This window comes from Petaurus breviceps, unplaced genomic scaffold (genome assembly GCF_028583685.1).
Source record: "Petaurus breviceps papuanus isolate PSGF00001 unplaced genomic scaffold, PetGlider_PUasm1.0 90700, whole genome shotgun sequence".
Classification (NCBI taxonomy): domain Eukaryota; kingdom Metazoa; phylum Chordata; class Mammalia; order Diprotodontia; family Petauridae; genus Petaurus; species Petaurus breviceps.
The window spans coordinates 5,646,768-5,665,538 of record NW_027187315.1 but is presented as its reverse complement, the minus strand read 5'-3'; the positions used below and the strand labels follow the sequence as shown (position 1 = coordinate 5,665,538).

Below are 18,771 nucleotides of genomic sequence, written 5' to 3'. Positions count from 1 at the left end.
ACAACCACTAGAAAAAGAACAAATAAAAAATCTCCAATTAAACATCAAATTGTAAATCCTGAAAATCAAAAGAGAGATTAATAAAATTGAAAGTAAGAAAACCATTGAACTACTAAATAAAATTAGAATCAGTATTATGGGAAAAAAACCAATAAAAACAGATAAGTAATTGGTTATTTTGATTTTTAAAAAAGGAAAAAAAGAAAACCAAATACCCAGTATCAAAAATGAAAAGGGTGAAATCATCACCAAATGAAGAAGAAATTAAAACAATCATTAGGAAATATTTTGCCCAATTATATGTCAATAAATCTGACAATCTGAGAAGATTTGATGAATATTTACCAAAATATAAATTACCTAGATTAACAGATCAAGAAATAGAATGTCTAAATAACTCCATCCTAGAAAAATATATTGAATAAGCTATTAATGAACTCCCTAAGAAAAAGTCTCTAGGGCCAGATGGGTTCACAAGTGAATTCTACCAAACATTCAAGGAACAATTAATTCCAATGGTATATGAACAATTTGGAAAAATAGGCAAAGAAAGAGTCCTACCAAATTCCTTTTATGACACAAATATGGTACTGATATGTAAACAAGGAAGAGCTAAAACTGAGAAAAAAATTATAGACCAATTTACCTAATGAATATCAATGCAAAAATTTTAAATAAAATACTAGCAAGGCAATTACAGCAATATATTTTAAGGATTATACACTATGACTAGGAATGTAAGGTTGGTTCAATATTAGGAAAACTATCAATCTAATTGACTATATCAATTATATAGATTATATCAACAAAACCAACAGAAATAATATAAATACCTCAATAGATGCAGAAAAAGTCTATGACAAAATATAGCATCCATTGCTATTAAAACACTATAAAGCATAGGAATAAATGGAACTTATCATAAAATAAGTAATATTTGTCTAAAATTATCAGTAAGCATTATCTGTAATGGGGATAAGCTAAGAGCCTTCCCATTATAATCAGAGGCAAAACAAGGATGCCCATTATCACCTCTATTAATTAAAACTGTACTAGAAATATTAGCTATAGCAATAAGAAAAGAAAAATAAATTAAAAGAATTAGAATAGGCAATTAGGAAACAAAACTATCACTCTTTGCAGATGATATGATGTTCTACTTAGGAAATCTTAGTGAATCAACTAAAAAACTACTTAAAATTAATAATAACTTTAGCAAAGTTACAAGTTACAAAGTAAAGTCACATACATCATGCAAAGAGAAATTCCATTTAAAATAACTGTAAGGGCAGCTAGGTGGTACAGTGAATAGAGCACACATCCTGGAAGCAGGAGGACCTGAGTTCAAATTCTAACTCAGACTTTTAACACTTACTAGCTGTGTGACTTCGGGCAAATCACTTAACCCCAATTGCCTTGTCTTCCCCCCTCCAAAACAAAACAAAACATAAAATAATTGTAGACAATATAAAATACTTGGGAGTCTACCTGCCAAGACAAACCCAGGAACTATATGAACACAACTATAAACTACTTTTCACATAAATAAAGTCAGACCTAAACAACTGGAAAAATATTAATTGCTCATGGATAGGCTGAGCCAATAATATAAAAATCATAATTCTATATGTGATAATTTATTCAGTGCCATAAAAATCAAACTATCAAAACATTATTTTATAGACTTAGAAAAAATAAAATTCACCTGAGAGCACAAAAGCTCAAGGATATCAAAGGAATCATTGAAAAATAATGCAAAAGAGTCAAGATGGCAGAGTAGAAACAGGACTTCACCAGGGCTCACATTCCCACCTCCTCAAATTCATATAAAAGGTGACTCTGAACAAACTTTGGAACTACAGAACCCACAAAATGACACAGAGAAGCTAACCTCTCACTGAGGACAGCCTGGCAGGCCGGCAGGAAGGGGCTGGTACAGCACTCTGGGAGCCAAGCCCAACCCAGGTTAGCCTCAGAGTGGCCAGAACCAGCTGCCAGCTAGAGGGACTTCAGATCACCAGAAGCTGTGGTGGCTTGCAGAATTATCAACCCATAGATGCTAAGGACAAAGTGAGAGGTCAGTGCAGTATGGATTTTGGGATCTGGGAAATCCGGGAAATCCAGCCTTTGTTCCCTGGAGGGAGAAGCGGCTGAGGCGTGGGGGCCGTGAAGCCGCCACCATGTGGCTGCTTCAGAGCTTCTGGCCTGCAGATTGTAGGGGGACCAAGCAACCAATTGTAATGTAATGCCAAAAGAAGGCAACTTCCCAGGTTCAAAATACCAGCATAGGTGCTCTCTATTTTATTCAGTGACAAACCAAGAACAGAGAAGATCAAAACATGACATCATTCCAAAATACAACATTTACTAAGCGTGATTAAATAATCTCCAAGTACTACCCCACCCCAGGATCTTCCAATCATTCAATCAATTACAAAGTCCCTGTTCCAAATACTTCTCCACCCCAGGCTATACCTTAATTAAGTCCACCACAAAGCCCCTCTTCTCAAATGGAGATTAGTTTCCAAACATAAGTAAACTACATTCATTTGTTCAACCACAGAACACAAAAAGGTCAAAAGTTCCCCACCCCTGGATCACAATTGAATCTACCCCAGAGTTACATCAAGTTTAAACACAGCACTTAATACCCAAATGGAGGTCTTTTCTTCATCTTGACACGAGGCAAGTTCTCAGCAATCTTAGTTCCTGGGGAGACAAGGCTTAGCAAAGCCACAAGATACATTGCCAGTCCCTTCATGAATTTATCCTCTGTCTGTAGAACAGTCCTAGAACCCCTGAACACATTAGCAAAGCCCTCTCCCAGGATTTCTGTAAACATACAACAAGAAAATCCTTCTTCAGGGCTTCTGAACCAACAGAAAGGCTCCCAGACCCCTGCAACAACAGCACTGTCCCTCACCAGTGGACAGTATTCACTCTCTGTCTGCAGGACAGTCGCAGGCCTTCTTAGCGAACAGCCAGGTTCCAGGACTTCTTCAACAAAAGGACAGTCTTTCACCACTGGACAAATCTGGCAAAATAACATCAAAACAGACAGACAAAGTACCAGCAAAACAGCCATGTCTCCTCAGTCCTTGGCAGCTCAGGGGGCAGGTCTCAAAAGTCCAGGGCAATTCAAAGCGGCCACCAGCAATTCTCTTAGTCTCTCTCTCTCCACGAGGTGCTGCTTCCAAAAAGATCTTCCGCCTCTCTCTAGTGTCTCTCCCAATCTACGTCACCAGCTCCTCCCAGTCAGGACTTTCTTTTCACATCAAAAAGTCCATCCCACAGGTGGGATTAACAAACTCTGGGTTTTAATACAATCAATTTGAAAACCAAGCCAATACAGGGGAATCTTTAATTGCCATTACTATCACACCAATCTGAGGGGTAATCACTCTTGCTCTAACCTGCTTGGATCTGGATTGTTGTCTAGGGTAGAGGTCCTAGGATTTGTGACCAGTTTGTCAGAGCATGGGGAGGCTTCAGAGAGAGCACCGAACTAATAGCTCCAGCAGCTGTGAAAATCCCAGCAACAGGGATAAAGCTCGCCTTTCTGGTAGCAGAGTTCTACTGTGGCAAAAGGCTCAAAAGTCAAGTAATTGAGTGGCAAAATGAGCAAGCAAAGGAAGCAAAGCAAACAGAGCAATCCAACATTAGACTCCTATTTTGGGGGACCAAAAGGATCAAAGCATAGACAAGGAGGAAGACAGTGAAATCAGAACTCCTGCACCAAAAGCTTCCAAGAAAAATATAAGCTGGCTACAGGCCACAGAGGAATTTAAAAAGGATTTTGAAAACCAAATAAGAGAAGTGGAGGAAAAATTGGGAAGAGAAATGAGAATGATGCAAGAAAATTATGAAATCGGAGTCATCAACCTGACTGAAGAAAATAACACATTAAAAAATAGACTAACTCAGATGGAAAAGAGAGTCAAAAAAGCAATGAAGAGAAGAATGCCTTAAAAGCCAAATTTGCCAGATGGAAAAAGAATCTCAAAAGCTCACTGAAGAGAATCATGCCTTCAGAATTAGACTGGAGAAAATGGAAGCTAGTGACTTTATGAGAAATAGAGACACTATTAAACAGATCCAAACAAATGAAAAAATAGAAGGTGATGTGAAATATCTTATGGGAAAAACCATTGATGTGGAAAATAGATCCAGGACAGATAATTTAAAAGTTATTGGACTACCTAAAAGCCATGATCAAAAAAAACCTAGAAATCATCCTCCAAGAAATTCTCAAGGAAAATTGCCCTGATGTTTTAGAACCAGAAGACAAAACAGAGGTTGAAAGAATCCACTGATCACCTCCCGAAAAAGATCCCAAGAAGAAAACTCCCAGGAATATTATAGCCAGGTTCCAGAGTTCCCACATCAAGGAGAAAATATTACAAGCAGCCAGGAAGAAACAATTTGAATACTGTGGAAACACAATCAGGATAACACAGGATCTGGCAGCTTCTACACTGGGGGATTGAAGGGCTTGGAATATGATATTCTGGAGGTCAAAGGAGCTGGGATTAAAACCAAAAATCACCTACCCAGCAAAACTGAGTATCATGTTTCAGGGGAAGATATGTTCATTCAATAGAATAGGGGACTTTCAAACATTCTTTTTTTATTTAAATGCTTTATTAACTGCTGATTTACATCATTCGTTTCCGCCAGATTTTGAGTTACAAATTTTCTCCCCGTTTTTCCCCCACCCATCCCCCCAAAACAGCAGTCCCACAGGATATCCCCACCTCCAATCTGCTCTCTCCCATATTTTCTCCCATACACATTTCAACTTTTCCAGTGGATCTCTATGCCTCAGTGCCTGTATATCTTTTTTCTTAATTACATGTAAGATGGTATTAATAACAGTATACACACACATACATACACATATATATATATTTGAATATTTGATTTAAACTTTCAATTCCAGATTCATTCTCTTCCCCCCCCCTGGCACCCATCCCCACTGGGGGGACAAGCAGTTCAGTATAGGTTGTACATGTGTGGCTAATGCAAAACAATAACATAGTAGATGTATTGTAAAAGATTGACTATATTTCCCTCCCTCCTATCCCAACTCACACTTGTTCTATTCTCTACTTTGATCCTGTCCCTTTTCAAAAGTGGGTGCTTCCAACTTCCCTCCCCCCCAGCCTGCCCTCCCTTCCATCTTCCCCCCTCACATCCCCTTCCCCCCCTATTCTCCTGGAGGGTGAAATCCCCTATTTAGTGAGTATTTCCCTCCCTTCTCAAGCCAGATTCAATAGGAATAAGGTTGACCTATTCCCTTTTGCCTTCCTATTCTTCCCCTCCATTGTAACCATTTTCCCTTGCCTCTTCTGTATGAGATAGTTTGCCCCACTCTGTCTCTCTCCATCTCCTCTCATTATATTCCTCTCTCACCTCTTAATTTCCCCTATTAAGTATCATCTCGTACTATTAAATTGGTCCCGTGCCCTCTATCTATGTATACCTGTAAACGTATATACACACATTCACATATGTATTCATATACCCGAATACCCTCATATAAAGACATATATATATATATATATATATATATATATATATATATATATATTTCTAATCCCTTCAACTACTGAGAAAAGTTTCATAGGTTACAATTATAGTTTTTCCATGTAGGAATGTTAATAGTTCAACTTTGGCCAGGTGGCTCAGCAAGCAAGAGCACCGGCTTCAGTGCCGGGACGACCTGGATCAAATCCGGGCCCAGACACCCAGCACCACACCCAGAAACAACAACTGGCCATGCAACCCCGAACAAGCCACTCAACCCCGATTGCTTCAAAAAAAAATAGTTCAACTTTGATAAGTTCCTTATGATTTCTTTTCCCTGTTTACCTTCTCATGCTTCTCTTGCTTCTTGTATCTGAATGTCAAATTTTCTATTCAACTCTGGTTTTTTCAGCAAGAATGCTTGAAAGTCCTGTATTCCACTGAATGACCATATTTTCCCCTGAAACATGATACTCAGTTTTGCTGGGTAAGTGACTCTTGGTTTTAATCCCAGCTCCCTTGACCTCCGGAATATCACATTCCAGGACCTTCGATCCCTCAGTGTAGAAGCTGCCAGATCCTGGGTTATCCTGATTGTGTTTCCACAATATTCAAATTGTTTCTTCCTGACTGCTTGTAATATTCTCTCCTTAATCTGGGAATTCTGGAACCTGGCTATAATATTCCTAGGAGTTTTCTTTTTGGGATCTTTTTCAGGAGGTGATCGGTGGATTCTTTCAACCTCTATTTTGCCCTCTGGTTCTAAAACATCAGGGCAGTTTTCTTTGAGAACTTCCTGGAGGATGCTTTCCAGGCTCTTACTTTGGTCATGGCTCTCAGGCAGTCCAATAATTTTTAAATTATCTCTCCTGGATCTATTTTCCAGGTCAGTGGTTTTTCCCATGAGATATTTCACATTGCCTTCTATTCTTTCATTTGTTTGGATCTGTTTAACAGCATCTTGATTTCTCATGAAGTCATTAGCTTCCATTTGCTCCAATCTAATTCTGAAGCAATGATTCTCCTCATTGAGCTTTTGAGATTCTTTTTCCATCTGGCAAATTTGACTTTTTAAGGCATTCTTCTCCTCATTGCCTTTTTGAGCCTCCTTTGCCATTTGAGTCAGTCTGTTTTTTAAGGTATCATTTTCTTCAGTCAGGCTGTTGACTTTCATTTCATAATTTTCTTGCATCGTTCTCATTTCTCTTCCCAATTTTTCCTCCACTTCTCTTATCTGCTTCTTAAGGTCCTCTATGGCCTGTAATCAGCTTGTATTTTCTTTTGAAGCTTTTGGTGCAGGAGTTCTGATTTCACTGTTTTCCTCCTGTTCCATGCCTTGCTCCTTCTTATCCCCAAAATAGGAGTGTAATGTCGGAATCTTCTGTCTGCTTTGTTTGCTTTGCCTGCTCATTTTGCCACTCAATGATTTGACTTTTGGGCTTTTTGCCACAGTAGGACTCTGCCACCAGACAGGGGAGTTTTCGTCCCAAACGCTGGGGTTTTCTCAGCTTGAGTCAGTCTGTTTTTTAAGGTATTATTTTCTTCAGTCAGGCTGTTGACTCTCATTTCATAATTTTCTTGCATTGTTCTCATTTCTCTTCCTAATTTTTCCTCCACTTCTCTTATCTGCTTCTTAAGGTCCTCTATGGCCTGTAACCAGCTTGTATTTTCCTTTGAAGCTTTTGGTGCAGGAGTTCTGACTTCACTGTTTCCTCCTGTTCCATGCCTTGCTCCTTCTTATCCCCAAAATAGGAGTGTAATGTTGGAATCTTCTGTCTGCTTTGTTTCCTTTGCCTGCTCATTTTGCCACTCAATGATTTGACTTTTGGGCTTTTTGCCACAGTAGGACTCTGCCACCAGACAGGGGAGTTTTCGTCCCAAACGCTGGGGTTTTCTCAGCTGCCGGAGGTATTAGATGGGTGCCCTCTCTGAGGTCTCCACACGCTCTGGCAAGCTGGACACACACCCTAGGACCTCCACCCTAGACTGCAATCCAGATCCAAGCAGGTTAAAGCAAGAGCGATGACCCCTCAGACTGGTGCTTGGTCCCCCTACACTCTGCAGGCCAGGAGCTGAAGCCGCCATGTGGTGCTGGCAGGCTGTGCTGGCGTCTCAGCGGTTTCTTGCTCCAGGGGTAAAAGCCATGCATTCCCACTTCCTGGGTCCCAAAGTCCAGACTGCACTGGCCTCTCACCTTGTCCTTCGCATCTCTGTATTGATAAATCTGGAAATGGCCACAGCTGCTGCTGATCTGGAATCCCTCTGGCTGGCAGCTGGTCAGGCCTGCCCTGGGGCTAAAGCCTCGGTGTGGGGCTGGGCTCGGCTCCCAGAGCGCTGCGCTGGCCAATTCCTGCCAGCCTGCCAGGGTGTTCTCAGCGGGAGGTTAGCTTCTCTGTGTCATTTTGTGGGTTCTGCAGCTCCAAAGTTTGTTTAGAGTCCCCTTTTTACATGGATTGGGGAGGGTGGAAGCCGGAGCCGCGGGAAGGTCGTGCTTCTACTCCGCCATCTTGGCTCCGCCCCACTTTCAAGCATTCTCGATGAAAAAACCAGAGTTGAATAGAAAAATTGACATTCAGATACAAGAAGCAAGAGAAGCATGAAAAGGTAAACAGGGAAAAGAAATCATAAGGAACTTATCAAAGTTGAACTACTTATATTCCTACATGGAAAAATGATAATTGTAACTTATGAAAATTTTCTCAGTATGAGAATAGTTGAAGGGAATAGAAATGTGCATATATATATATAGATAGATAGATAGATATAGATAGATAGATATATGTATGTGTACATACATATATATGTCTATATAGGAGGTTATATGGGTGTATGAATACATATGTGAGAGTGTGTGTATATATATATGGGTACAGGTATACATAGATAGAGGGCACAGAACCAATTTAATAGAAGGGATGATACTTATAAGGTGAAATTAATAGGTGAAAGAGGAATATAATGACAGGAGATGGGGAGAGACATAATGGGGTAAACTATCTCATATAGAAGAGCAAGGGAAAATGGTTACAATGGAGGGAAAGAACAGAAAGGCAAAAGGGAATGAGTCAACCTTATTCTCAATGAATTTGTCTTAGGGAGGAATGACATACCCACTAAATAGGGTATTTCACCCTACAGGAGAGTTGGGGGGAAGGGGATGAGAGAGTGGATGATGGAAGAAAGGGCAGGCTGGGGGGGGGGGAGGGAAGTTGGAAACACCCACTTTTGAAAAGGGACAGGGTCAAAGTAGAGAATAGAACAAGTAGGGGTGGAATAAGAGGAAGGGAAATATAGTCAGTCTTTCACAATATATCCATTATGGAAATGTTTTGCATAACTATACATGTACAATCTATACTGAATTGCTTATCTTCCCAGTAATGGTGGGTGACAAGGGAGGTAGGGAAAGAATATGGAATTCAAAGGTTTAAAATCAAATGTTTAAAAAATATATTAATAATATTATTTTTATTATTTTACATGTAACTTTGAAATAAGATATACAGTCACTGGGGCATGGAGATCCATCGTGCCCTAATGGAAAGTTGGAGGGCGTATGGGGGAAGATATGGGAGAGAGCAGACTGGGGGAGGGGATATTCAGTGGGATCGATGTTTTGGGTTGGTGGGTAGGAGAAAAATGGGGAGAAAATTTGTAACTCAAAATCTTGTGGAAATGAATGACGTAAACTAAAAAATAAACTCCAAAAAAAAAAAGAAGAAAAACAATGCCAAAGATGGTGATCAAGCCATTACAGATTTCAAACTATATTGTAAAATGGTAATTAGCAAAACAATATGGTACTAGGGGTGGCTAGGTGGTGCAATGAGTAAAGCGCCAGCCCCAAAGTCGGGAAACCCGGGATCGGTTCCGGCCTCAGATACTTAACACCCACACAAAATAACTGGCCGTGTAACCTTGAGCAAGTCACTTAATCCCAATTTCTTAAAAAAAAAAAAAAACTAGCCATGTAACCTTGGGCAAGTTACTTAACCCCAATTGCCCTCCAAAAGGCAAACAAAACAAAACAAAACAATATGGTACTGGCTGAGGAACAGAGTGGTGGATCAATGGAATAGATTAGGTACAAATTACATTATAGTAAATGATCATAGTAATTTAATATATGATAAACCCAAAGATCCAAGGTTTTGGAATGGAAACTTATTACTTGACAAAAACTTTTGGAAAAAATGTAAAACAGTATGGCAGAAACTATGTAGACCAACATTTCACACCATATCCTAAGATAAGGTCAAAATAGGTACACGATTTAGAGATAAAGAATACTACCACAAGCAAATTAAAAGAGTGTGGAATAATTTATCTGTCAGATTTATGGATAAGGGAAGAATTTATGACCAAAGACAATACAGAAGGCATTACAAAATGTAAAATAGATCATGTTGATTATATTAAATTTTTAAAAATTTGTACAAACAAAACCAATGCAACTAAAATTGTAAGGGAAGTCGAAAACAGGGAAAAACTTTTTTTTTTGCAAAAAATATATCTGATAAAATCTTCATTTTCCAAATACATAGAGAACTGAGTCAATTTATATGAAGACAAGTCATTCCCCAATTGATAAATGGTCAAAGGATATGAAGAAGCAGTTTTCAGACAAAGAAATCAAAGCTATCTATAGTCATATGAAAAAATGCTCTAAATCACTGTTAGAGAAATGCAAATGAAAACAACTCTGAGGTATCACCTTATACCTATCAGAGTGGCTAGTAATACAAAAAAGGAAAATGTTGGATGTTGGTGAGTATGTGGGAAATCTGGAACACTAATGCATTGTTGGTAGAATTGTGAACTGATCCAACAATTTTAGAGAGCAATTTGGAATTATGCCCCAAACGGGAACAAAATTCTGCATACCCTTTGATCCAGCAATACCACTGCTAGGTCTATTTCCCAAAGACATCCAAAAAAAAAGGCAAATGGACCTATTTGTGCAAAAATATTTACAGCAGCTCTTTTTGTGGTGGCTAATAATTAGATATCAAAGGGATGCCCATTAATTGGGGAATGACTAAACAAGCTGTGGTATATGATTATAATGGAATATTTTGTGCTATAAGAAATGAAAAGCAGGATGATTTAAAAAAAACTGGAAAGACTTACATAAACTGATGTAAAGTGAAGTGAACATAACCAGGAGAAAGTTGTACACAGTAACAATGATATTGTTCAGTGAAGAACTGTGAATGACTTAGCTATTTTCACCAATACAACAATCCAAGACAATCCCAAAGGACTAATGATGAAATATACTATCCGTCTCCAGAGAAAGAACTGATACTGATTAAATACAGATTGAAGCATAATATTTTTCACTTTCTTTCGTTTTTGTCTTTTGAGTCTTGTACAAAATAACTAGTATGGAAATATTTTACATAATTGTATATGTATAACCCATATTTGATTGCTTACCATCTCAGGAAGTGGCGAAAGGAAGAAGGGAAGGAGGGAGGGAGTGATAGATTTTGGAACTCAAAACTTTAAATTAAAATGTTTTTTAAAAATTTTAAATCATAAATAATTGTTAAAAGGCAAAATTATTGCACACATCCATAAGACAATAAAAGTATTAACAGAAACAGGTAACACAATCAAAAGTTACAATCTAAATAGAAACTAAGTAATAATAACCTGAGTAATGAGTAGGCCAAAGAGGGAAAAATCATAGAAATAGTAACTATGTAAAAGGGAATGATAGTAATGAGACAATATGAGGGGCTTTTTTGTTTTTGTTTTGCCTTTTGGAGGGCAATTGGGGTTAAGTAACTTGCCCAAGGTTACATGGCTAGTTTTTTTGTGTGGGTGTTAAGTGTCTGAGGCCAGAACTGAACTCTGGTCCTCCTGACTCTGGGGTGCACTTTACTCACTGCACCACCTAGCTGCTCTAGACCATATGATAGTTTTTGAGATGTAGTTAAATCAGTCTTCAGAGGAAAACTTGTATTTCCAAAAATATTTTTAAAAGTAGAAAAAGAATTAATGAACTGAGCATGCAGTTTAACAAACTAGAAAATTAATAAATTAGCAAAGCACAAAAAAAGAAATCTTGAAAAAATTGGGGAAGATTAATAACAGAAATAGAAAACAAACATACTATGAAATGATCAACAAACCTAAGCTTTTTGTTGTGGTTGTTCTGGACATAAAAATCATGTCCCTGGATCAGCAACATTTGGGGAAGAGATATTTTATTCTAGACCAGTACCCCCTCAGAAAATGTTGTACAGAGCAACCAATCTTTTGACCCTTTTCCTGATCCTCTCAAGGTAGGAATTGCAGTTTTTCTTTGAGATCAGTGGTTGATTCCAGAGGTATCTATTAATGCCTTTATGTGTTTCATTTAGATAATCTATGAAGATACCGTGTTTCCCCGATAATAAGACACTGTCTTATTAATTTTTTTTGGACAGAAAAACACCAGAGGGCTTATTTTCAGGGGAGGGCTTATTTTAATGAACATTGACAGCAATTTTAATAAACAGGTAAATGTGAACAAAAAAATGTACCTTTATTCAATAAGCAAATCACTGGGGAAGAACAGGATGATGCGCTCACTGCTGCAGCTCTGATTGGATGCAGCTCGGAGTGCAGCGTGCGTTTCACCTGGGGGGGACAGGGGGGGACGGTGCATACAGAGGGCACCATAATGTAGCGTGTAGCGCAGGGGATCACCTTCACTACAGTAGCAATCTCAATAGGGCTTATTTTCGGGGGAGGGCTTATTTTAGAGGACTCTTACACAGTAAGGGGAGGGCTTATTTTCGGGATAGGTCTTATTATCGGGGAAACACGGTATATGCATGAACACCACACCCCTTATACAAAGAATGGCAAAAACACGGTCCCTGTCCAAAAGAATCTCCCATGCTAATGGGGAAAGGGAAAACATATAAATATGTAGATATACATTGTATACAAAGCAGGTGACACAGGAATGGCAATTTGGGAAGGGGGAGGTGCTATGAGATGGGCCTAAGAATTAAGAATGATTCTGACCATAAGTTAATTGATTGTTGATCTGAGCATAATTCTTTGTAGAAATTCACCTTGTCCTTACTGGATTCCCAATAAATGTTTGTTAAATTTACTTCAGGAACACATCATTTTTTAAAAGACATTTCAGTAAAAAGTATAATGAGAAAAATGTCTTCTTTGGATATGTGTGTATCCACACACACATATACATATAAATGTATACACATACATAAATACACATATATACTCAATAATAATAATAATAATAAAGTGCTTTAAGGTTTATATTTTATGTATGTTTTCTTGGTTGATCCTCACAATAATCTTGTGAGGTAGGTGCTATAATTAACCCTATTTTACAGATGAGGAAACAAGTTGAGAGAGGTTAAATGATTTACCAAAGGTCATATAGATTAGCGAGTAATTAATTGAAGTATGATCCAAACTTCAGTCTTTCTAACTACAAGTCTAGTGCTCTATCCACTGTGTCTTGGAGCTAAGAAGACTTGGATTCAAATCTTGTGCCTGAAAGATTTGATGGAGGCTTTTAGTTTTCTGTTAGGCCTCTGACTTTGTTTGGTCTCATTGGCTGCTTTGTACAAAAATTGGAGGCATGGGACTACTGTGGAGTTTTGAAGGTGAAGATAGACAGGCAGAAAATTCAGACTAGACTTGTTCCCCAGGCCATTGGGCTCTAGGCAATTTTGCTGCCCCAGCTATTTTTAAGCATCAACCCTTTCCAGTGAGGTGTGGTTACAATAACAGATAGTTCTGAAAGATAGTTCTAGGGGCCTGAGATGAAATTACCCTGGCCTCACTGAATCAGTCAGCAGCAGAAGACGGATCAGTTCTATAATTTCTGTTCTATTCCTTCAGTGTCTACTATAGCCTCAGCCTAGCCTGTGCTTGGTGCTGAGCCTGCAACTATGGAACCCCAAGCCCACCTGGTCTGAATCTCCTGGACAACCTGAGAATTAATCCAGAACCCTTACCCCATTTACTGAACAACCTTTAGAACATATACATAACATATACATACATATCCATGAACAGGTTACAGTCATTGCACTGTATTATCAGTCCTGAAAGTCCTCTACCTGGCAATGGCAATGACTGAGTTTCAGAAAAAGTGATAAATAGAGGGCATCTACTAGCAGACCATTCAAGCCCTCAATGAAATAGGGTCAGTCTTGCTGAAACACAGAGGTAAGTACAGTTGAAAATGAAAAACAAGGCCAATACTGGACAAAATATTGGTTTGGAACAGCCTAATTCTCAGAAGAACAAGCAAAGAATTTTAGAGGAAACTTGAAGTTGGAGGGATTGCTTATTGATTCTTCTACTGTTCCTAGGCTAATTGAAGTTGAAAGAACAGGAAGACCAGATTTAAAAAAAAAACTGCTGAAAAAACTTTTTCTCATGGGCAAGACAATATTAACATTGGGCTGAAGATTGGGAAAGTCATTTTTATTGATGAACTTCATTTTTCATTCAAGGCTATATCAAAACTTATCAGAAGTCTGAGTAAGCCTATAAATGTTTGAGCATTTTTTACTTCCAAAGTCTTGTCCCCATTGAGGAAATGATGAACTCTTTTATACACACACACACACACAATATAGATATACATACACATACATATATATGTATATTTATTTATTGAGAAGTAGAACTGCTCCAGAATTACAGAAATTCCCAATGGAAACGGAATCCTACAATGTGATCTTATATCCTGTCACCCCTCAAAAGAAAGATTAAGAATTCAAGAATTGGAGATAATCATCTGTCAGTGGCCTGAGAACTCATCTGATTTACATTCCATTGGGAATTTATGGGCTACATACAATAAAGACTAGCCTCGGAAAAAATCAAATGTTTGTCAATGGTACACTTAAAATTCAATTTTATGAGTTCTTAATCAAGATTTAAAGAATACCTCTCAAAATCTTGTGAACTGAATGCTAAACCATGTGAAGTGCAACAAAAGAACATATTGCAAATAAAAAATTTTAAGATGTAAAAAGTTGTAAAGCTTGTTTTACATCAATTAATTTAAGTATTTTACTTTGTCCTGTGTAATTGCACACTGTATTTCTTCTATATCTACCTGGAAGAGAGTCTTTGAGATGTATTTGCATAAAGATAGTCATGAGGGTTTTTTTGTTTGTTTGAAGAGATTGTAAATAACTCTGAAAAGAGTAGTTTTAGTTGAGAGTAGGCCGGGATAATGAGTACCTGAAACCTTGGGAGACTGAAATAATGATGGTGGTGCCATTCACAAAAACAGGTGTTTGGAAGATGGGTGTATTTTGGGGGAAAAGTAACATAAACACAATCTACCCTTGACTGTTCTGAGCTACTGGGTCTTGTTTACTGAAAAATGAAACATGGAGTGTCTTACATTAGGCTAGAGCACAGATTCAATCTCTTCAATGATGGGATTGGGACAGAGGGTAAGAGTTTTGCTTGCAAGTTGTGTAGGGTGCTTTGGTTAGTTTAGATAATAGCCTCTCTGAAAAACCCAAGCTTGAGGTAGAAAAACTGGAGACCAAAGGTGGGAGTTAGAATTGGGGAAGGGGTAGAGAAATGTTTAAAGAGGTGGACCAATTGTATTGGAGAAAAGTCTATAGTTGGCAATGGGGGGGGCATCTTTGGGGTCGTTCTAACATCTCTCCACTTTGGACATCACAAGCAATAGTATCATTCATTTACGCAACTTTAGGTTGCTTTCCAGGAACTACTGGACTCTGAATTGAATCAAAACTATTGTTCTTTTAGGAAAAGGTTCCACTTTCTTATGTAATTGAACTCTTCTGAGATGCACAAGTTGAACGTTTAAGAATTGGATTCGTAACGGGAGGGGATTTGGGGGAGAAAGGAAGAGGGAGAGCTCTGCTTCTTGAGGGAGGGTCAAGTGCATGCACAAACATTCGAAAAGAAACTTGTATGTATTTCTCTTCAGTGAGTACTGTAGCTGTTTCTTTATTACAACAGAACATTTTACTAGATAACTTTGTGGTGCTTGTTAACTTATAAACTGCTTGGGCACTTTCTCTTTGAAGGCTGAATGGAGGAGGGGAAAGGGGAGGTGGTTTTGTAGAGGTCTATTTGAAGGGATGTTTTTCACATTCTGCACGTGTTTAGTGAAGCAGAATTTCCAGGATGTCTAATAACAAGAGCTCAGCAACAACACCCTCAACTCCAGATACTAACTGCACCTTGCCTGCAATTACTTAGGCTTCATTTTTTTCGTGGTTCGTGGTGGTCGTGTTGGGCTAGCTTGTTAGGGCTAGAAGGACAAGAAAATGGAGAAGAAAAAAAATTTCCCACACTTCCCTGCTTTTATCCGAGGGCAAAGCAGAGTATGGCCACAGTTTCTGTCAGCACACCAAGGGTCATGGGGAAAAATACAGTGTGTTCCAAATGTTGTTAAAGCTCAAAACTGCACTAACACCCCAAAACTATGGAAACGATCAACAAACCTAAGTTGTTTTCCCCCGCCCCCTTTAAATTACTAACAAAATTGTTTGGCTGAAAGGAGTCGAATGGGTAAGAATATTACTTATGTTGCATATCTTTGTCTACAGCTATCAGCTAGCCTTCTAGAGTCGTCCTCCATATGGTTGGACATAATTCCATCTTCCCCACCCCCTTTACTTCACTAAAGAATGACAGGATGGTGCTGAAACCATCACAGAAGAGCCTGAGTGACAACCTCCCCCACTTTTCTTTCTTTCCCATTCACTAAGAAAGCAGGAAGACCCACTACTTCCTGTGGTCCAGTTCCCCAGTAAGAAGAGAAGGGGATGAAGCTTTTCTGCAGGCGAAAGCTTTCCTACCTTAAGGCAGGCATCTGCAAGGCGCGTATGCAAGACACAGACTCCACTCCACTGCCACCTCTGGCAGGCAACGCAGGGAAGCCTCCTTCCCAACCTGCACACGCACCTACAGATCCTCCTCCACCCCGCCCCCCCACGCCGTCGTTGCAGGAGCGCCCCCCCAGGCAACTGCACCCTTCCCCCTTCTCCACCGCGCCCCGCCTTTCTCCCCATGCCATTCCATCCCATCTTCGCCTCATTCTCCCTCGTTCCCGTTCGTCGTGACGTTTCACCGGCGCGCGCATGCGCCATGCACACCATCCCACTCCCCTTTACTCTCCCGCCGCCACCGCCTCCTGGAGCGGCGGGGTGGGGGTGGAGTAAGGGAGGAAAAAAAAGGGGGCGGGGCCTGTGGTTCTGGAAGCCGCGGCCGCTGTTGCCGCTGCAGCGGCCCGAGAGAGAGACAGAGAGAGAGAGAAAGACAGAGAGACAGAGAGAGGGAGGCTGGGGGTGGGGGAAGGAGTAGGAGTAGGCAGTGAGGTTTGTGTGTATGTGCGTGTGTGTGTGTATGTGGGGGAGTCATCCGCGAGGAGCCGCGGAGGAGCTCGGAGGAGGGGACGTGCGGCGGAGGCTCCTCGCCGGGATAGGGGATTGAAGAAGGGAGAGTGGCTGGGCGGCCGCCGCCTCCCCCATCCACACCCCACCCCGGGTCGGCCCCCTCTCGTCGCCCACGGCGCGCGCTCGCTCGCTCACACACCCCAGGCGCGGCGGCGCGACGAGGAGGAGGAGGAAGAGGAGAACGAGGGGGGGGGAGCGGCGTCTTTGCCCCCGCCTCCAATCGTGACCGCCGCCCCCCCCCCCCCCCCGCCCCCCGCGAGAGTCCTTCATGGTCCTTCCCCGGCCCCCCCGCTAGCCCGAGGAGCCGCTGCCGCCGGGCGGTGGAGAGAGCGGGGCGGGCGGGCTGGGAGGCGCCGCCGCCCGCGGACGCTGCAGGGGAAGGTGCGGCTGGGCAGAGGCGGACGAGAAGGGGGGCTGCCGCGGCGGTCGGTCCGGAGAGACCGGAAGGAGGCGGCGGCCGCGCGGCCCTGGCTCTGCCGCCGCCGCCGCCGCCGCCGCCGCCGCTCGAGCTGCCGGAGGATTCTAGCTGGTGATCCCCCGGCCCGGAGGCGAGCAGGAGGGACGAGGCTTGCTGCAGCTTCACCGAGAAGCCTCCGTTGCCGTCGTCGCCGCAGGTTCTGGATTTAATATCGTGCCAGACCGAGCATTCCCGGCTCGAGAGGGCTAAGAAGGGAGCCCCGCAGAGGGTGGTGTTTAAAAACAAAAAGCAGCAACAGCAGCAACAAAAAGCAAAAAACCCAACAACATTGTTTTTGGTGGTGTGACTTGTTTTGTGACACCCCCCCCCACCCCCTTCCACCCTCTCAGTTTGATTTCCCCTCTGGACCATGGCCGACGACGACGTGCTGTTTGAGGATGTGTATGAGCTGTGCGAGGTGATCGGCAAGTAAGTCCTCCCCTACCTTGGGGAGTGGGGTGAGGGGGAGCGTGCCTGTGAAAAAATGCATTTCCAGGCTCTCCAGGTCCGCCCTGCTTTCTCCACTCGCGTTCACTCCCCGCCTGCCGCCTCCTTTGGTAATTCCTGAGCTGGAGTATTTATAGACCTGTACCTGAACCCTCGAGGTTGAGCTTTGCATCCCCTCCCACCTTCCTCCATCCCTCCCTTATTTTGTGGTGCTAGGGGGAGGGTGCAGGGGAAGGAATGATCCGATTATTTCATCTCTCCCGTTTCCCCCCACCCCCACCTCCTGTGTGATTTAGGGCCGATGTGAAGTGTGCTGTTTACATTATATCTGACGGTTGCACATGGCCTTGGCAGAACTGACTTAATAGTTGATCTCTCTGAGCAGTTTTGGTTTTTGGTACCACCTAACCTACCACAGGCCACGATAAGAGGCTTGCATATTTGTAGGTTGTTGAATGGGTCGGGGGAGAGTTGGGGAGTGTGGGGGGCGAACTTTACTGTTTCTTGGTTTATGGGGTGTGTATCGACTGGACTTGATATATGCCTTTGTGTTCAAACCCGTGAACATATTGGAGGTGGTCGTTTAAATCTGGTTTCCTTCAGTTCCTGCAGATCCCATAGCTTGCTTAGATTAAGGTTAAAAGGAGACTGGATTCGGGTTGTTAATAGCTGGTTATGCAATAATTATTCAAACAAATGTTCATTGCTTATATCAAACTAGAGTTGGGATAGTTTTTTTTAGAGTGGGAAAGATAGATGTCTGCTTTGAGTCACTAGTTTGATATAGTATATGACAGTGACAGCCAAAGTTCTCATCATTTTTATCTTGGTTGTGTAATTACACTAGGAAAAAGCAAGGGAATCAAATTAATAACAGTGCTGATTGAATATTAAATCTACAGT

General features: G+C 41.2%; 2 protein-coding genes across 7 annotated transcripts in view; one reads left to right on the top strand and one right to left on the bottom strand.

The window, feature by feature from the left end:
• Positions 1–16,481, bottom strand: part of LOC138144429 (uncharacterized) — a 70,963-nt gene extending 54,482 nt beyond the window's left edge. The window contains exon 1 of one of the 2 annotated variants that reach the window (XR_011163950.1): positions 16,368–16,481. The gene's annotated coding sequence lies outside the window, so the exon portion shown is untranslated. The remainder of the gene's footprint in view (positions 1–16,367) is intronic. The other variant, XM_069065738.1, reaches the window with a different exon arrangement.
• A 930-nt stretch (positions 16,482–17,411) lies between these two features.
• Positions 17,412–18,771, top strand: part of CASK (calcium/calmodulin dependent serine protein kinase) — a 490,128-nt gene continuing 488,768 nt past the window's right edge. For 4 of the 5 annotated variants that reach the window (XM_069065725.1, XM_069065724.1, XM_069065722.1 and 1 more), the window contains exon 1: positions 17,413–17,850. Coding sequence is in view for 4 of the 5 variants with exons in the window: in XM_069065724.1 (XP_068921825.1) it covers positions 17,792–17,850 (59 nt within the window). In the remaining variant the exon portion in view is untranslated. Of the gene's footprint in view, positions 17,851–18,771 lie in introns of all 5 variants that reach the window. The other variant, XM_069065716.1, reaches the window with a different exon arrangement.